At 39.6% G+C, this 14887-nt stretch overlaps 1 protein-coding gene across 1 annotated transcript in view; it reads right to left on the bottom strand.

Annotated features, from left to right (window-relative positions):
• Positions 1 to 14887, bottom strand: part of LOC140466667 (laminin subunit beta-4-like) — a 130036-nt gene that overhangs the window by 41949 nt on the left and 73200 nt on the right. Inside the window, exons 24-25 of the mRNA XM_072562107.1 lie at positions 8927 to 9144; positions 8008 to 8104 (exon numbers count right to left, since the gene is read on the bottom strand). Of these exons, the coding sequence (XP_072418208.1) occupies positions 8008 to 8104; positions 8927 to 9144 (315 nt within the window). The remainder of the gene's footprint in view (positions 1 to 8007; positions 8105 to 8926; positions 9145 to 14887) is intronic.

The following is a 14887-nucleotide window of genomic DNA, read 5'->3' as shown; positions in this document are numbered from 1 at the left end:
AGATTAATTTAGGATATCTGGTCAGCATGGATGAGTTGGACTGAAGGGTCAGTTTCCCTGCTGCACGTCTCTATGACTCTAATTAGAGGAAACGGGTTGAGAACTGATACACATTTATCTTGGACAGCTAAAACTGCTAAAAAGTGATTGTGATATTTTGCAGGAGAGACAAGTACATGCATATGTTTTTCAAGTACCCAAACTGCGTAAGTTTATTCTGGTTTGCGAATATACATACTGTCCCAAATCAAAGGCATAGTCCACTGGAAATCAAGCCTTAATTTTGTTCCATTCATTCATGGGATGTGGGCATTGTGGGCAAGGCCCGTACATATTGCCCATTCCTAATTGCCCAGAAGGCTCAGCCACATTGCTGTGGGTTGGGAGTCACATGTAGGCAGTTTCCTTCCTTAAAGGACATGAGTGAACCAAATAGGTTTTTCTCACAATTGACAATGGATTCATGGTCATTATTACTTTCTTAATTCCAGATTTTTATTGAGTTCACATTCAATCATTTACCAATGCAGGAGACAAACCTGTGTACCCAGAACATTACCAGGGTCTCCAGATTGACAGTCCAGCCATAATACCACTTGGCCAGCACCTCCCCTTCCACAAAGTTTCCAAAATTGTGCTGAATGTGAAAGTTCCCAAAATCCCAATTTGCACCTGACTAACTGCTATCCGAGATAAAAGTGAAGCATACCAGGTTCCTTCAGTAACAACACAAAATAACTCTTTAGTGGGACACTTTTTAAACTTTATCAGGAACAGGAAAAGAACATGATTTCTATTTTATGTAAACTTTATCCCTTTAAAGACTCCCCTCTTTACACACACTGACACAAAAGAAAAAAGAATAAATATGTAGTGAAAAGAGAAAATGGTCAGAGGAATACAGATCTTTATCATTACTCCAATATTGGAGAACTAGATGTGGTGTTTTTACAATCTTTTGTTCTTTACTGAGGTGTCAATGTTACCAGCACAACAATCTGATCAGTCTATAATTTACTGGTTACTTGGTTGGATCAGGCTCTTTCTTCACATCTTTGCATTCTAGAATGATTGATTTCTTTCAGTGTCTCTGAATGTAGCTGTTCTGCTCTTTTTTTCAGGTCTCCTTGCTTGTCTCTGATTTCATCTCCTCAGAGTCTGTGCTGAACTGCCATTCGAACAATCAAGGCTTGTTACTACGCTGAGTTCTCCTGAACCCATAACAAATAATGCTACTTTGGCTGGACCCAATGTAACCTCAAAGTAATGTTCAACGTAACCTCAAAGTGACGTTGTTTCACACGCACCAGTTAGATTTCCTCGTTTCCCCCAAATCTGCAAATAACTCCATATACTTACTATCTTTCTCAAAGCAGTGTTTTCATTTTCAGTCTGTCGACCAAAACTAAAAGGTGAGGTCTCTTACAATACATACACAAATGGCCACAAGAGGGTGCTATTACACTCCTACCTACTTTATGAAGAGGTTACATGTCAAGTTCCATACAACTTATTATACCTCTCTCATTTTTCATGGATTTACAAATCAAATTTAATGACTCGTTTCTTATTCCTCACAAACTTTCTGAAGGAAAGGAACTTAAGTAATCTAGGCTTGAATTTGAGGAGTTTTCTCTGACAAACACTGATTATGCCCTGACTTTTAACTAAAATTTCCACTTCATCAGAAACATTTGACTCTGATCTGAAATGGTTTCAGGTACAATTTGTGTTGGAGGAAATATTGGTATTTACTCATATCCAGCCATCAAATCATCAGACTAATTTGATTCTTCCAAACTCCTCCTTTTCCCTGGACCAGTGAAGGTAAATCATTATTCATATGTACAAATCTAGTCTCACCTCTATTAGATATATTGAGATAAATGTGTGCAAGGACCACATGCATTCATGATTCTTCAGGATTAGCCACTTCAATCTGTTTATGATGATGACCTTTTGGTGAAACCTCAGACCTATTTCTCTTACTCTCCCCCTATCATTGCTTTCTGGCTGGATTGTTTCTAGTCCACTGACAGTGCTAACTGTGGCTTCAGCAGTAGACACCTCTCATCTAATCAACAATTCAACTGGTGATCTGCCAATCACATAGTTAGGTGTGTTGCGATAATTAAATAATTATCATTTTGTGATTCAATAATATTCCTCCAAATTTGTTTAACCAGGACGTGCTCAACAATTTGCGCTGCGGGCTGTGCTGCATAACTTTCTCTGGGAACCAATAAGCAAGTAGCAAGAAAATCGTGCAAAATATCTTGGGCTTTGCTAATTGTTGTTCAATTCATTGGGAAACTCACATTGCTTTCTATCACAATGATTAGTCTAATCACTACAAATTCCCCTAACTCAGTCAATGTGCAGCGTCTAGGACACCCTGGTGGGACATTTGCAGGGTTGCGAAGCTATTTATGGCAGCTTCTAGTCTCGCTGTTTGACTGTACCTTCTATGTCCTTGTGTAACCCGAGCTGCCAAAGGGGACTCCTGGCTGGACTCTTTTTCAAGCACATCCCTAAATGTTGACTATCACATAGATCTTGGTGAGTTTTGAGAAGATTTGTAGCTCAGGTTGAGGTTCTGGATGTAGGTTTGCTCACTGAGCTGGAAGGTTTGTTTTCAGACATTTCGTCACCATACAAGGTAACATCTTCAGTGGGCCTCCGGATACTCATTGATAATGTTACCTAATATAGTGACGAAATGTCTGAAAACAAACTTTCCAGCTCAGCGAGCAAACCTACTTCCATTGCATAGATCTGTCCTTTTCAGGAATTACAAATTGATTCGTTACATAACTCAACATTTATCAACTGATAACTCATTCTTCGCTTTTACACAAAGTAGCCTAATCTCTAAAACTATCTGCAGAATAGATGCATACACCTTCTTCAATAAAACGTGTTAACAATAAACATATTGTTCTACTAATATCATCTGCTGGTTCTGGCAACTTAGATGAAAAGGATCCTACCTGTATTGAGGATAATCTGGGCATCTCAGTGATTACACTGGTGTTTCAATCACCAGTACTTCAGATCATGCTGATAAGCAGATAAAATCAACAACCTTTACAACAACTGAGTGTGTACTGAAGACTTTGGATTCAAGTTAGCCGTTTGTGGTTATGATCAGTTTTGACTGTAAACTATGACCATATAAGTATTTATGAACTGCCAAAAATTAAAGACAAGCCTTTAAATTCTTTCTTAATTTTGTCATTGGCTCTGAGGGTGCATGAGTCAAAGGCACGTGGTCTTTCCTCAGCATTCTCCAATATTTGGGAAAGCACAATACCTATTTATATGGAGAGGCATCACAGGCTAGATTAATCTTTTTGAGATACATTGTAATATCCAGGCATTTTGCCATGTACCAGTTCAATTTCATAGGACCAGAATCCTTTGTCAAATTCTATCTTCCAATTTCATGAAACGCTGCTCTTCAAAGTTTATTCAATGGGTGCAATAACGTTACTGGATTTCATACAATTTCACCATAATAATTCATTAAGTCCAACAATGTTATGATCGCAGAGATACTTGGAGGGTGTGGCACATTTCCTATTGCCTGTATGTTACTCTATGTGGCATGTAATCCATCTTTGAGACAAGAGTGTGGTGCTGGAAAAGCACAGCCGGTCAGGCAGCATCCGAGGAGCAGGAGAATCGAAGTTTCGAGCATAAGCCCTTCATCAGGAATGAGGCTTGTGGGTCGGGGCTGAGAGATAAATGGAAGGGGGCTAGGGTTGGTGGGGTAACTGGGAAACTGATAGGTGGATGAAGGGGAGGGAGAAGGTGATAGTTCAGAGGGGGGCAGTGATGGACGGGTCCGGAGGGCGGTATAATCCATCTTGACGTATCCTGTGACACAAACGCTCCACAGAGTTTTGAAACATTTCACATTTGACACACTGTGCCTGAACACCATGCTTTTCCAAAAGTTGGAGCACCTTTTTTGATTATTAAGAGTCTACCTATTTGGACTGAAATAAGCACGTCATCCAAATAATTAACTGCTCCCTGAATTCCTAGCAAAGTTTGGTTTATTATTCCTTGAAATTTCAGGGGGAGTAAAGAAACACCAAATGGTGACTGATGAAATTGAAATAGACTCTTGCGTGTGCTATTATTTGAATATGACTAGATTCATCATTTAACTCAAGTTGTAAATTGGCTCAAGTCTTTTCAGTTCTTGCTCTACTTTGTGCCTTTGGATCATTCGGCACTGGACAAGAGCTGAAATAAACTGGTCTTGCTTTCCTATGATCCCTGCACAATGCTCTTGTATCCTTGAACTGGTTTACTGCTGTCACGAAATAACTGAGTGTTTTTAGCAATCACTTCTTTGTGAAAAACTTGGTCTAGTTGAATTTAAATGCTTTAACCTTCATCGGCTGTTTTCTAACCATTGCCACAGTTATGAGCATTTGGCTCCTTGTATGTGCTTAGAATGATCATAGCTCCTATTATAAGGATTTTCTTTCCTTCAAACTTTCAGAATTTTTTGTATGATTTCTTTGCTGATTTAACACCTAGTGCACCCTCCTTAACCTACATAGAGCTTCATCCAATGCTAATTGGAGTACATTCTGTGAATTTCCACAGGACATTCTGTGTTTTGAATCATATGGGTCTAAATTGACTCCTCATTGACCTGACGCTATGCGACCACCATACACCATACACAGTGACTGCCCTTTCCTCCAGCCAGCGGTTTCTGTGTTTAAAATTGTCTTGACATGACTTGACAAAAAGATCCTTCTTCTTGCAAGTGTAATGCTGTCCCTTCAGAATGTGACAATTTGGTGCCCAGTGTTGGCCTATAGACTGCAACAGGACTTTATTGTCTCACTGCTTTGACCAACCACCCTTGTTGGGGCTTTTAGCAGACTCAGCTACAGATACTTTACTTCAGCAGATGACCGGCAGTTGTCAAATCTGATTTCACTACCATCACATTCCATCATGCCCAAAGACAATGTCACCTAGTAACCTATGCTGGAAATTAACACTGGCACATTTAAACTGCACATAAGTCTATCCTCTGCGCTTTCTCTGGAAATTCTCCAAAGTTACAGTGAATGGACAGCTTTTTCAAAGCTTCAGTAAACTTTCCAATGTGCTAATTGGCCAACTGGTTCCAAATTAACAGCCTTCAGCAATTTTTAATGGACTTGTGACTATAGTACTGCTCAAGCTGACACAACTTAACTCAAAGTGGCATCTCTTTTAGCTCAGCGAATTCTTCAGTTTCTTTTTATCCACTTCACGGTACACTTTCTTCTAAAAATATTTCCCCTTTCCTTTCCCTATTGTCTGATCAACAGTTGACTCATCAGGATCTTTGAGGATATTATTAGCAGAGAGAAATATCTCGAACCATGCCACAAAAGCTTGGAAAGACTGCCAGTCAAGACTATACTGTTCCAGTCTCCCAGTCAAACGCGTTGATGAAACCATCTTTGAAGATCAGCTCACTAACATGTAACATCAGCTTTTTGTCTCTCAGCCTGAATTTTTAAAGCCTATTTCTCAAGGAAAAAAAAACTCACGTTGCTCTGCTGGTTTGCTGGAAGCTTCTCCAAAACAGATTTATCCAAGTAGGTTATTTATGATCCTATTCTCATGCACTAGACAGAGAAAGAGTGACTGATGCATATACATGGATTTCAAGTGCCCCAGCTAAACAGGTTCATCCAACTTTGCTTATAAAATACATAATGTAAATACAATTTCATTTTTATTTTTGTACTTTCTAAAACTGTGGACTGAATTGAAAAGGAATTGTTTTGAAACCCAAGGACTTTTAAAGATGGCGACATGTTTTGAAAGTTAGGAATTTTGTGAACCCTGTTTGTGTAGGTGTAGATTCCAGCAATGTGCAGACAAGCTGGAGCTGAGTGGTTGTTTACAAGTGAAGCTGATTGATTTGTGGGCTAGGAACCAATTATTAATGATCAAGATGCTCAGTCTGTCAATGACAAAATGCCTGGTTGTCAAGTTGCTGAATAGCTTGGGCTGTGAGTAAGACAGAGAGAAGCTTTCTCATATCAGAAAACAAACCAGCAGGTCTCCAACAGCCAAACTCACTTTCTCTTTCTATACTTTCTGTGCAGTAAGCCACTTGAAACCTGAAGAGAACCATGTTATTGTTTCTTCAGTAGGTGCTGCAAGTTGTGATGTTGAATTGGACTAAGATAGAGACCTTTTCTAAGTGAAAAGGTCATGCAAACCAAAAGGAACACCGGAAAAAGGAAAGTCAAGGAGAAACCTCTGGATCAGCAAGAACCAAACCCAACAGAACTTGGGAACAAATACCGCGGAATAGTTCCCCCGTTTTTCCTCCAGCTATGTGTTTGTTCCTGTTGTTGCTTGTCTGTCTATGAAGTGTGTAAGGGGAGGAAAGGGTTTAGCGTTCAATTTGTTACATTTACTTAATTTAGTTTAATGGTTTACCATCTAATAACCAGCAAAACAAAAGTGCTTTTTTGTTAGGTCTGTGCTTGCTATCAACCTAGGTCTGAAAATCAGGGAAATCAGGGATGTTTTGTATTTTTTTTAGCAACTTTGGAACTTTTGTGATGCCCCTTGGAACAGCAGGGCTTGATTTGCAGCATGAATCTAGCGAGTTATAACCTTCACATGGGTACACAAATCCCCAAATTGTTCATCCCAGTTGAGGTGATGGACTGGCTCCTTTCTTCATTTAGTTATCCCTTAGATGCTTATGTCATAGAAGCTTACAGCACCGAAAATGGCCCTTTGGCCCATTGACTTGCCAAAAACTAGCACCGAACCACTCTAATCCCATTTTGCAGCACTTGGCCTTGTATGCCTTGGCATCACAAGTGTGTATCTAGATAATTAAATGCTCTGAGGTTTTCTGCCTCTACCACCCTTACAGGTAATGAATTCCAGATTCCTACCATCCTCTGGATGAAAATAATTTCCTCTCCACTCCTCCAAATGTTTTGCCCCTTTGTATGCCTCCTGGTCATTGATCCCTCCATCAAGATGAAAAGTTCCTTCCTGTCTAGTCTATTTATGCCCCACATAATTTTAAATATCTCAGTCATGACCCCGTCAGTCTCCTGTGCTCCAAGGATAACAACTCTGATGTCTGATGTTTCTTCATAATTAAAAACCTGCAGCCAAGGCAATGACCTGGTAAATCTCCTCTGCACCCTCTCCAATGTTATCACATCCCTCCCTAATGAAACCCTGTCAGGATACTGATGCTGTAAAATTCTGTGGGCTGTGCATTGTGAATTGAATTAGCCATTTGTGGGATCTGATCAACTTATTGCTACAATTTTCTTTTAGTAGTCCACTGTTATTCCTAAAGATGGCAATTTTCTGTTTCAAATTGTTTCATCAAACATTTGATTTTATGTGTGGAGGTGGTAGGCCTTAATAATTCAGTTTCTCTGCGATTAAAAGCATTTTTTAACATTTGTTTTATGAGGAATAGTCCCAAAAGCAAGACACATGCAGACAGATACAATCAAAATAAAGGTGAAGTTAGTCCTCAGAATACTATCCCAGAAGAGAAAAAGTATACTGGTGAATGAGACCTATTGGTTCTCATATAGTCAAAATAGATCCACTACTACTCATATATTTGTTTCAAAGTTTCACTGGCTTTTCCCTCTGGGATGGTTTTCAAAAGATCTGATGCAGCTGACACACTTTAATAATAGATTGTAGAGCGTAATAAGAATGGATTACTAATTAAAGCTCATCACCAATCTGCCATTACTCAAAAGCTGCCTGACAGACCAATCAATCTTAGGAAATTAGTGATAAAACCTGCACTGATGTAGCATGTGCTGAAATACATCTCATAGGTTCTTGGTTACTAACTCATAACAAAATTAATTACAATTCCCTTTTTGATTTCTTGATTCAACAATGCCCTAAATCTTTGACATTTCACTGAACAATTCAAACTACCTGTGAAAAAAGACTGTTAGGGAAATAGATACTTACAGATACACTGTATTCTTGGGTTGCCATAATAATTATCCTGACATTCAGAACATGTTTTTCCACTGTAGCCAGCTTTGCATTGACATTGTCCAGTAACCTAAAATATGCAATTAAGAGATAGGTTAGAATGAAGTCTAATAAGCAGGCCCGTCTCCAGTCCTCATGCACCTCACCCGTAGTTATTGATTATACTGATCATTCTGCAAGGGGCCCTGCAATTTCCTCAGTCATGAAACTTGAAAGGGTTCAGAAAACATTTACAAGGATGTTGCCAGGGTTGGAGGATTTGAGCTATAGGGAGAGGCTGAACAGGCTGGGGTTGTTTTCCATGGAGCGTCAGAGGTTGAGGGTTGACCTTATAAAGGTTTATAAAATTAAGAGGGGCATAGACAGGATAAATAGACAAAGTCTTTTCTCTGGGGATGGGGAGTCCAGAACTATAGGGCATTGGTTTCGGGTGAGTGGGGAAAGATATAAATGGGACCCAAGGATCAAGTTTTTCATGCAGATGGTGATGCATCTATGGAATGAGCTGCCAGAAGAAGTGGTGGAGGCTGGTACAATTGCAGAATGTAAAAGGCATCTGGATGGGTATATGAACAGAAAGGGAGATGGGCCAAATGCTGGCAAATGGGACTAGATTGGGTTGGGATACCTGGTCGGCATGGACAAGTTGGACCGAAGGGCTGTTTCCATGCTGTACGTCTCTGTGACTCTATGACACTATGGTGTGATGACACTCAATTGAATACTTTGTCCCATCACTTATAAATGGCAATGATTCCCTCTATTGGACAAACATGACATGTCCAAATCTATTGTTTCAGAAATGGCTCTGCACGTTTTGTTCAATATTAGAATTTTTTGATACTTTCAGTGATTTTGTATCTTTGATTAAATATACAAATTTCCTCCTTGCCTCGTCACATTGGGAGCTGACGGAGTTCTGAGGGTCACAATAACAAGGCTTACATCCTCTTCCACTGCGCAGATTCCAGAAACCAGGAGCACATTTCACACAGCTGTTCCCAACCACATTTGGTAAGCATGGACATTGACCAGTTGCTTGATCACACATACACAAACTATTGGGAACACAGCGCCCCCTATCGAGTCCAATGCCATTGCAAGTACATTCTGAAAAATAATTTCACGTCAGAGTAAATTAAACTGTTTTTAACTATAGTGACATTCATATTTAGTGCTTCATATCACATTAATTATTTTTGTCATATAGTCATTGCTATTCTATAGGATGACAGAATGATAATCAATTTATTTCATATACAGCATGTTAGCATTCTGCCACCAACTCTGTCTTTGCTAATTTATAGGCTTGAAAAACAAATGGGAACAGAAGTAGACCATTCAGCCCCTCGAGTCTGTTCCATCATTCAGTGAGATCCTGACTGATCCATAGCCTAACTCCATATAACTGCCTTTGGCCCTTATCTCTTAATATCTTCACTTAACAAAAAATTATCTATCTCAGATTTAAAATTAACAACTTTGAAATTCTATGTAACTTATTTAAACCTTATTTACTGGTAGCAGTACCAGTACAATAGCGGCATACACAATATAGATGTGCAGTGAAGTGAATGGGACAATAATAGATCATTGTTAAATGCCTTCTGGAAGTCCATATAAACAACATCCACAGACATTCCCCTGGACACTATGTAAGTCACCTCTTTAAAAAAATTCAGTAATGTTTGTCAGGCTTGATCTATCTGTCATGAATCCATGCTGGTTCTCCCTGATTAATTAAAAAATGTCAAGGTGTTCAGTTATATCATCCTTGATTCTGGACACCAACAATTCCCCCACAACAAAGTGTCCAGTTTTAGCAATGCACTATGATGTTCAGGAAGGGAACCATAATGATAACATAGTTGGTTCACCCAGAGGCCTCATGAATACTCTGGAATCTCCACAATGGATCTAGGGATTTTATCACCAAAGCACCATAAGATACAGGAGCAGAATTAGGATATTTTGGCCTATTGTGCCTGCTCTGCCACACAACCATGGCTGATATGTTTCTCAACCCCATACTCCTGCCTCGTCCCCGCAACCCTTGATTCCTTACTAATTAAGAACCTATCTACCTCTGTCTTAACTACACTCAATGACTTGGCCTCCACATCCCTCTGCAGCAATACTTTCCACAGATTCACCACCCTCTGGCTGAAGAAATTCCTCCTCATCTCATTTCTATAAAGTGATCCCTTTACTCTGAGGCTGAGCCCTTGGGTCCTAATGTTTCCTACGAGGGGAAACACCTTCTCCACATTCACTCTATCCAGGCTTCTCAGAATTGTGTGAGATTGATGGATTTCAATGAGATCCCTCCCCCCATTCTTACAAATTCCATTAAGTACAGAGCCTCAACTGTTCCTCAAATGACAAGCTCTTCATCCAATTAATAAATCTCAAATTTAAAAGGTAGTCTCAGTGGCGATGATCATGAAATGGATCAGAAACCTTGGAGTGCAGATTCATAGCTCCTTGAAAGTGGAGTCGCATGTAGATAGGATAGTGAAGAAGGCATTTGGTATGCTTTCCTTTATTGGTCAGAGTATTGAGTAGAGGACTTGGGAGGTCATGTTGCGGCTGTACAGGACATTGGTTAGGCCACTTTTGGAATATTGCATGCAATTCTGATCTCCTTCCTACCGGAAGGATGTTGTGAAACTTGAAAGGGTTCAGATAAGGTTTACAAGGATGTTGCCAGGGTTGGAGGATTTGAGCTCTAGGGAGAAGCTGAACAGGCTGGGGCTGTTTTCCCTGCAGCGTCGGAGGCTGAGGGGTGACCTTATAGAGGTTTATAAAATCATGAGGGTCATGGATAGGGTAAATAGACAAAGTCTTTTCCCTGGGGTAGAGGAGTCCAGAACTAGAGGGCATAGGTTTAGGGCGAGAAGGAAAAGATATAAAAGGGATCTAAGGGGCAACTTTTTCGTGCAGAGAGTGGTGGAATTATGGAATGAGCTGCCAGAGGAAATGGTGGATGCTGGTACAATTATAACATTTAAAAGGCATTTGGGTGGGTATATGAATAGGAAGGGTTTAGAGGGATATGGGCCAAGTGCTGGCAAATGGGATTAGATTAATTTAGGATATCTGGTCAGCATGGATGGGTTGGACTGAAGGGTCTGTTTCTGTGCTGTACATCTCTCTGACTTTCTGACTCAGTTATCAAAAGAATATACCCGGTTCATAAAAACAAAGAACTGCAGATGCCAGATACATTGAAACAAAGGTTCTGTAGAAACTCAAAAGGTCTGGCAGCATCTGCACAGAGAAGAACAGAACAAACATTTCAACACAAAGGGTTTTGGTGGTGAGATTTAAACATTAAGCGCTCAATCGTCTGGAACCATGGTCTTGATGCATTATACATCTGCTAGAGTATGAATGGAGATTTGTTTTGCTGTGTGTGTTTAAGACTGGAGTGAGAAAACATCAAGTAATGAGCTTCCTAGAATCCAGGAAGAGCAAATTTAATTGAAAAGCTTCTGGGCAGTTTGAAAGAGAGCTGATTAAAGTCAGATGTCGAGTCTCTTTTAGAAAAAGGAAAATGTTTGGAGCAGTTAAGGAAATGTACCTCAGTGAAATTGTGTAGTTTGTCAAACTTGCAGATCTAGGAGTGTTTGTGTAAAAGTCTGCGGGTTATTAAAGACTGAAAAAGTCTAAACTCTGAGTTGTGCGAGTGGTCAAGGGAAAATGCCTCACAGCTTCCAAAACTGGAATTTCTCTGGATTCTTTGAGTAACTGTAATATGATGGTGTTGTGAAGGAGGTGGGATTGTATTTTGCCTTGTGTTTTTGAAATCTCTTAAACTGTGTTATATGTAAATAGCTTGGTTTGTTTTATGTCATTTTTGTTTTATTTCTTTTGCGTACTTAACTTCTATTTTATTGTTAAATCTAAATCTGCAGCCTGGCACACTTGTGTTTCAATTAATTTTGGCCATGCTAAATTTAAAAATACAAAATAGAAACTGTCAGCCCAGATTTCATCCAGGGATCTGACTGGTCCAGTAGTCACCTCGGCTGGGATTATACCATTTCTTTCAGGGAAGGAAATACTTATCCTGTCTGACCCAGTGTGTATCCAAATCATGGGAATGTAGTTAACTCTTAACTCCCTTCTAAAAAGGCCCAGAAAGTCACACAGAAGCACCTGGATTAATCATCCAGCGTTGACTTCGGCAGCAGAAACTTAAATGAACACGTATCCCATCGATCCTGCACAGTCCTTCTCACTAACATCTCGACTCGTGACAAAACTCAGAGCGTTGTCCCTGAAACATTTGAGCAACAAGCTGACTATTACTGACTGCTGAACCTCCTTCTCTACGATAATTGAGGATGGACAATAAATGCTGGCTTTTCCATCAACAATCACATCAAATGAACAATTAATGAAAAAGGACAATTCTGAGAAGTTCATCAAAGTATGTAAGAATATATTTTTTTTATAAATTTACTAATCCAACCATGATCAATAGTGGAACAACTGAAAATGAAATTTGGATCTCATTTACTGTAAGCACCAAAGAAAATGGATTGCATTCATCCTTTCATAGATGCTGTTACGTAAATGCTGCTTTGTTAAAACCAACAACATTTAGCACAACAACATATAATTGCAAAAATCAAGGGTAAAACCAAACCAGTCTGGCCCATCAATGCTACTAAAGGACAAAATGGGACAATAAAATTCCAGATATTGAAAATCCAGTTGGCTATCATAAAGCTCATTACGGTGATTGGTTGAAGATTGTCACAGGTTGTTGTGGTGCTGCAAAGTTTCCTGAGTCAGACCACACTTCACTAGATAAATACTGCCGTTAGTTGAGAAATAGGGCAAAAATAGCACAATTTTGACAGTATTAGGCAGGAACTTTCAAATGTTGATTGAGGGAGGTTATTTGTGGGTAAAAAAAATGGTTGGGAAGTCAGAAGCCTTTGAAAATGAGACAATGGGAGTTCAGAGACAGTGTGTTTCTGTTTGTGTGAAGGTAGGTGTAGGGAATGCTGAATGACTGGAGATATTGAGGGTCTGGTCAAAAACCAAAGAGGCATATATCAGGTATAGAGTCGGGATCGAGTGAAACCCTCAAGGTGTATAATGGTAGTAGGAAATCAGGTGGGCAAAAATGGGACATGAGATGGCCTTGGCAAATAGAGTTAAGAAAAATCAAAAGAGATTCTATAAGTACATTAAAAGAAAAAGTGTAACTAGGTAAATAATAGGGCCCCTTAAAGATCAACATGGCCATCTATGTGCAGAACTACAGAGGGGTGAGATTCTAAATGAGTATTTCGCATCACTATTTACTGTGGAGAAGGACAAGGAAGGTAGGGAAATGAGGGAATAAATAGTGATGTCTTGGAGAGTTCATATTACAGAGGAGGAGGTGCTGGACGTCTTAAAACACATAAAGGTAGATAACTCCCTGGGACCTCATCAAGTATTTCTCAGCTGTACAGGACATTGGTGAGGCCAGTTTTAGAATGCTGCATACAATTCTGGTTGCCCTTTTATAGGAAAGATGTTGTTAAATAGGAGAGGATGTTAAAAAGATTTACAAGCATGTTGCAAGGACTGGAGGATTTGAGTTACAGAGAGAGAATGAATTGACTGGGGCACTTTTCCCTGGAGCGTCAGAGGCTGCGGTGTGAACTTATAGAGGTTTATAAAATCATGAGGGGCATGGATAGGGTGAATGGCCAAGGTCTTTCTCCCGGGATAGGGAAATCCAAAAATAGAGGATTAAGATGAGAAGGGAAAGATTTAAAAAGGATCTGAGGGGTAACTTTTTCACACAGTGGGTAATGTGTGTGTGGAATGAACTGCTAGTGGAAGTGATGGAGGCAGGCACAATTAGAATACTTAAAGGGCACCTGGGATTGGTATATGAATAGGAAGGGTTTAGAGGAATATGGGCCAAGTGGTGGCAAATGAGACTGGGTCAGATTGGAATGTCTGGTCAGTGTGGACAAGTTGGATCAAAATGTGTGTTTCCGTGCTGTATGACTCTATGACTGGAAGTGCTATTTAAACAAGACTTTCAGCAAGTTACCTGTTATATAACTAGATACCTTAGCAGGTTATCAGTGACAAAACACATTTCAAAGCTGGTTCTGGTGCAAAAACACTGAAGTTCTGCATGTTAGAATTCTCATATTTTCACTGGATCTGTAAGTTTCAGTAATTGCTGTCAGTTACACAGGAATCCGCAAAATTTATCCTGAAGCTGACATTGCAAATATACTTATGAAATTCCACACTGAAACTTGCTTTAGGATACGCTGAGCCAGAACTTGAGCACTTATATACTATCTATAATGAAGATGTGAGTATTCCTTTAAGAGAGTTAAAAGCAGCAGAACTACCAGACGCAGCACCAAGTGTACTCAACAATGGTAACAATGTAGCACTGGTTCGAACCACTCGATTAGTTCGTTGCTTGGAGACAAAAACAAATTTGAATTCAGCCAATCAATTTGAATTATACCCGAAACATATCAAACTTCAATCAAGATTGAATTGAGTACATTGACTATCTTAAAAGCCAATGACACAATCCGATGCGCTGGGATATAGGACCAGGGAAAATTGAACAGTTGAAGGGAGAACTGCCATGGCCCAGCATGCTTAAAAATAGCTCTCTTAAAAGTGCCTTTTCGATCAGTAACCTGTGACTCAGAAATTCCTAACAAGGAGAAAAGAAAACATTAAGATCCGAAGATAAGAACCAAAAGCTGCCTGGATTTGAGATAAGAAGCGTTGTTTCGTAAATCTTAATTGGGAATTTTATCAGCTAGTGTTACAGAAGGGAAGGTAAAAGATAGGTTAGAGAAAGAAA

Source organism: Chiloscyllium punctatum, chromosome 44 (genome assembly GCF_047496795.1).
Source record: "Chiloscyllium punctatum isolate Juve2018m chromosome 44, sChiPun1.3, whole genome shotgun sequence".
Classification (NCBI taxonomy): domain Eukaryota; kingdom Metazoa; phylum Chordata; class Chondrichthyes; order Orectolobiformes; family Hemiscylliidae; genus Chiloscyllium; species Chiloscyllium punctatum.
The sequence above is the reverse complement of the archived record's forward strand: the minus strand, read 5'-3'. Positions and strand labels throughout refer to the sequence as shown.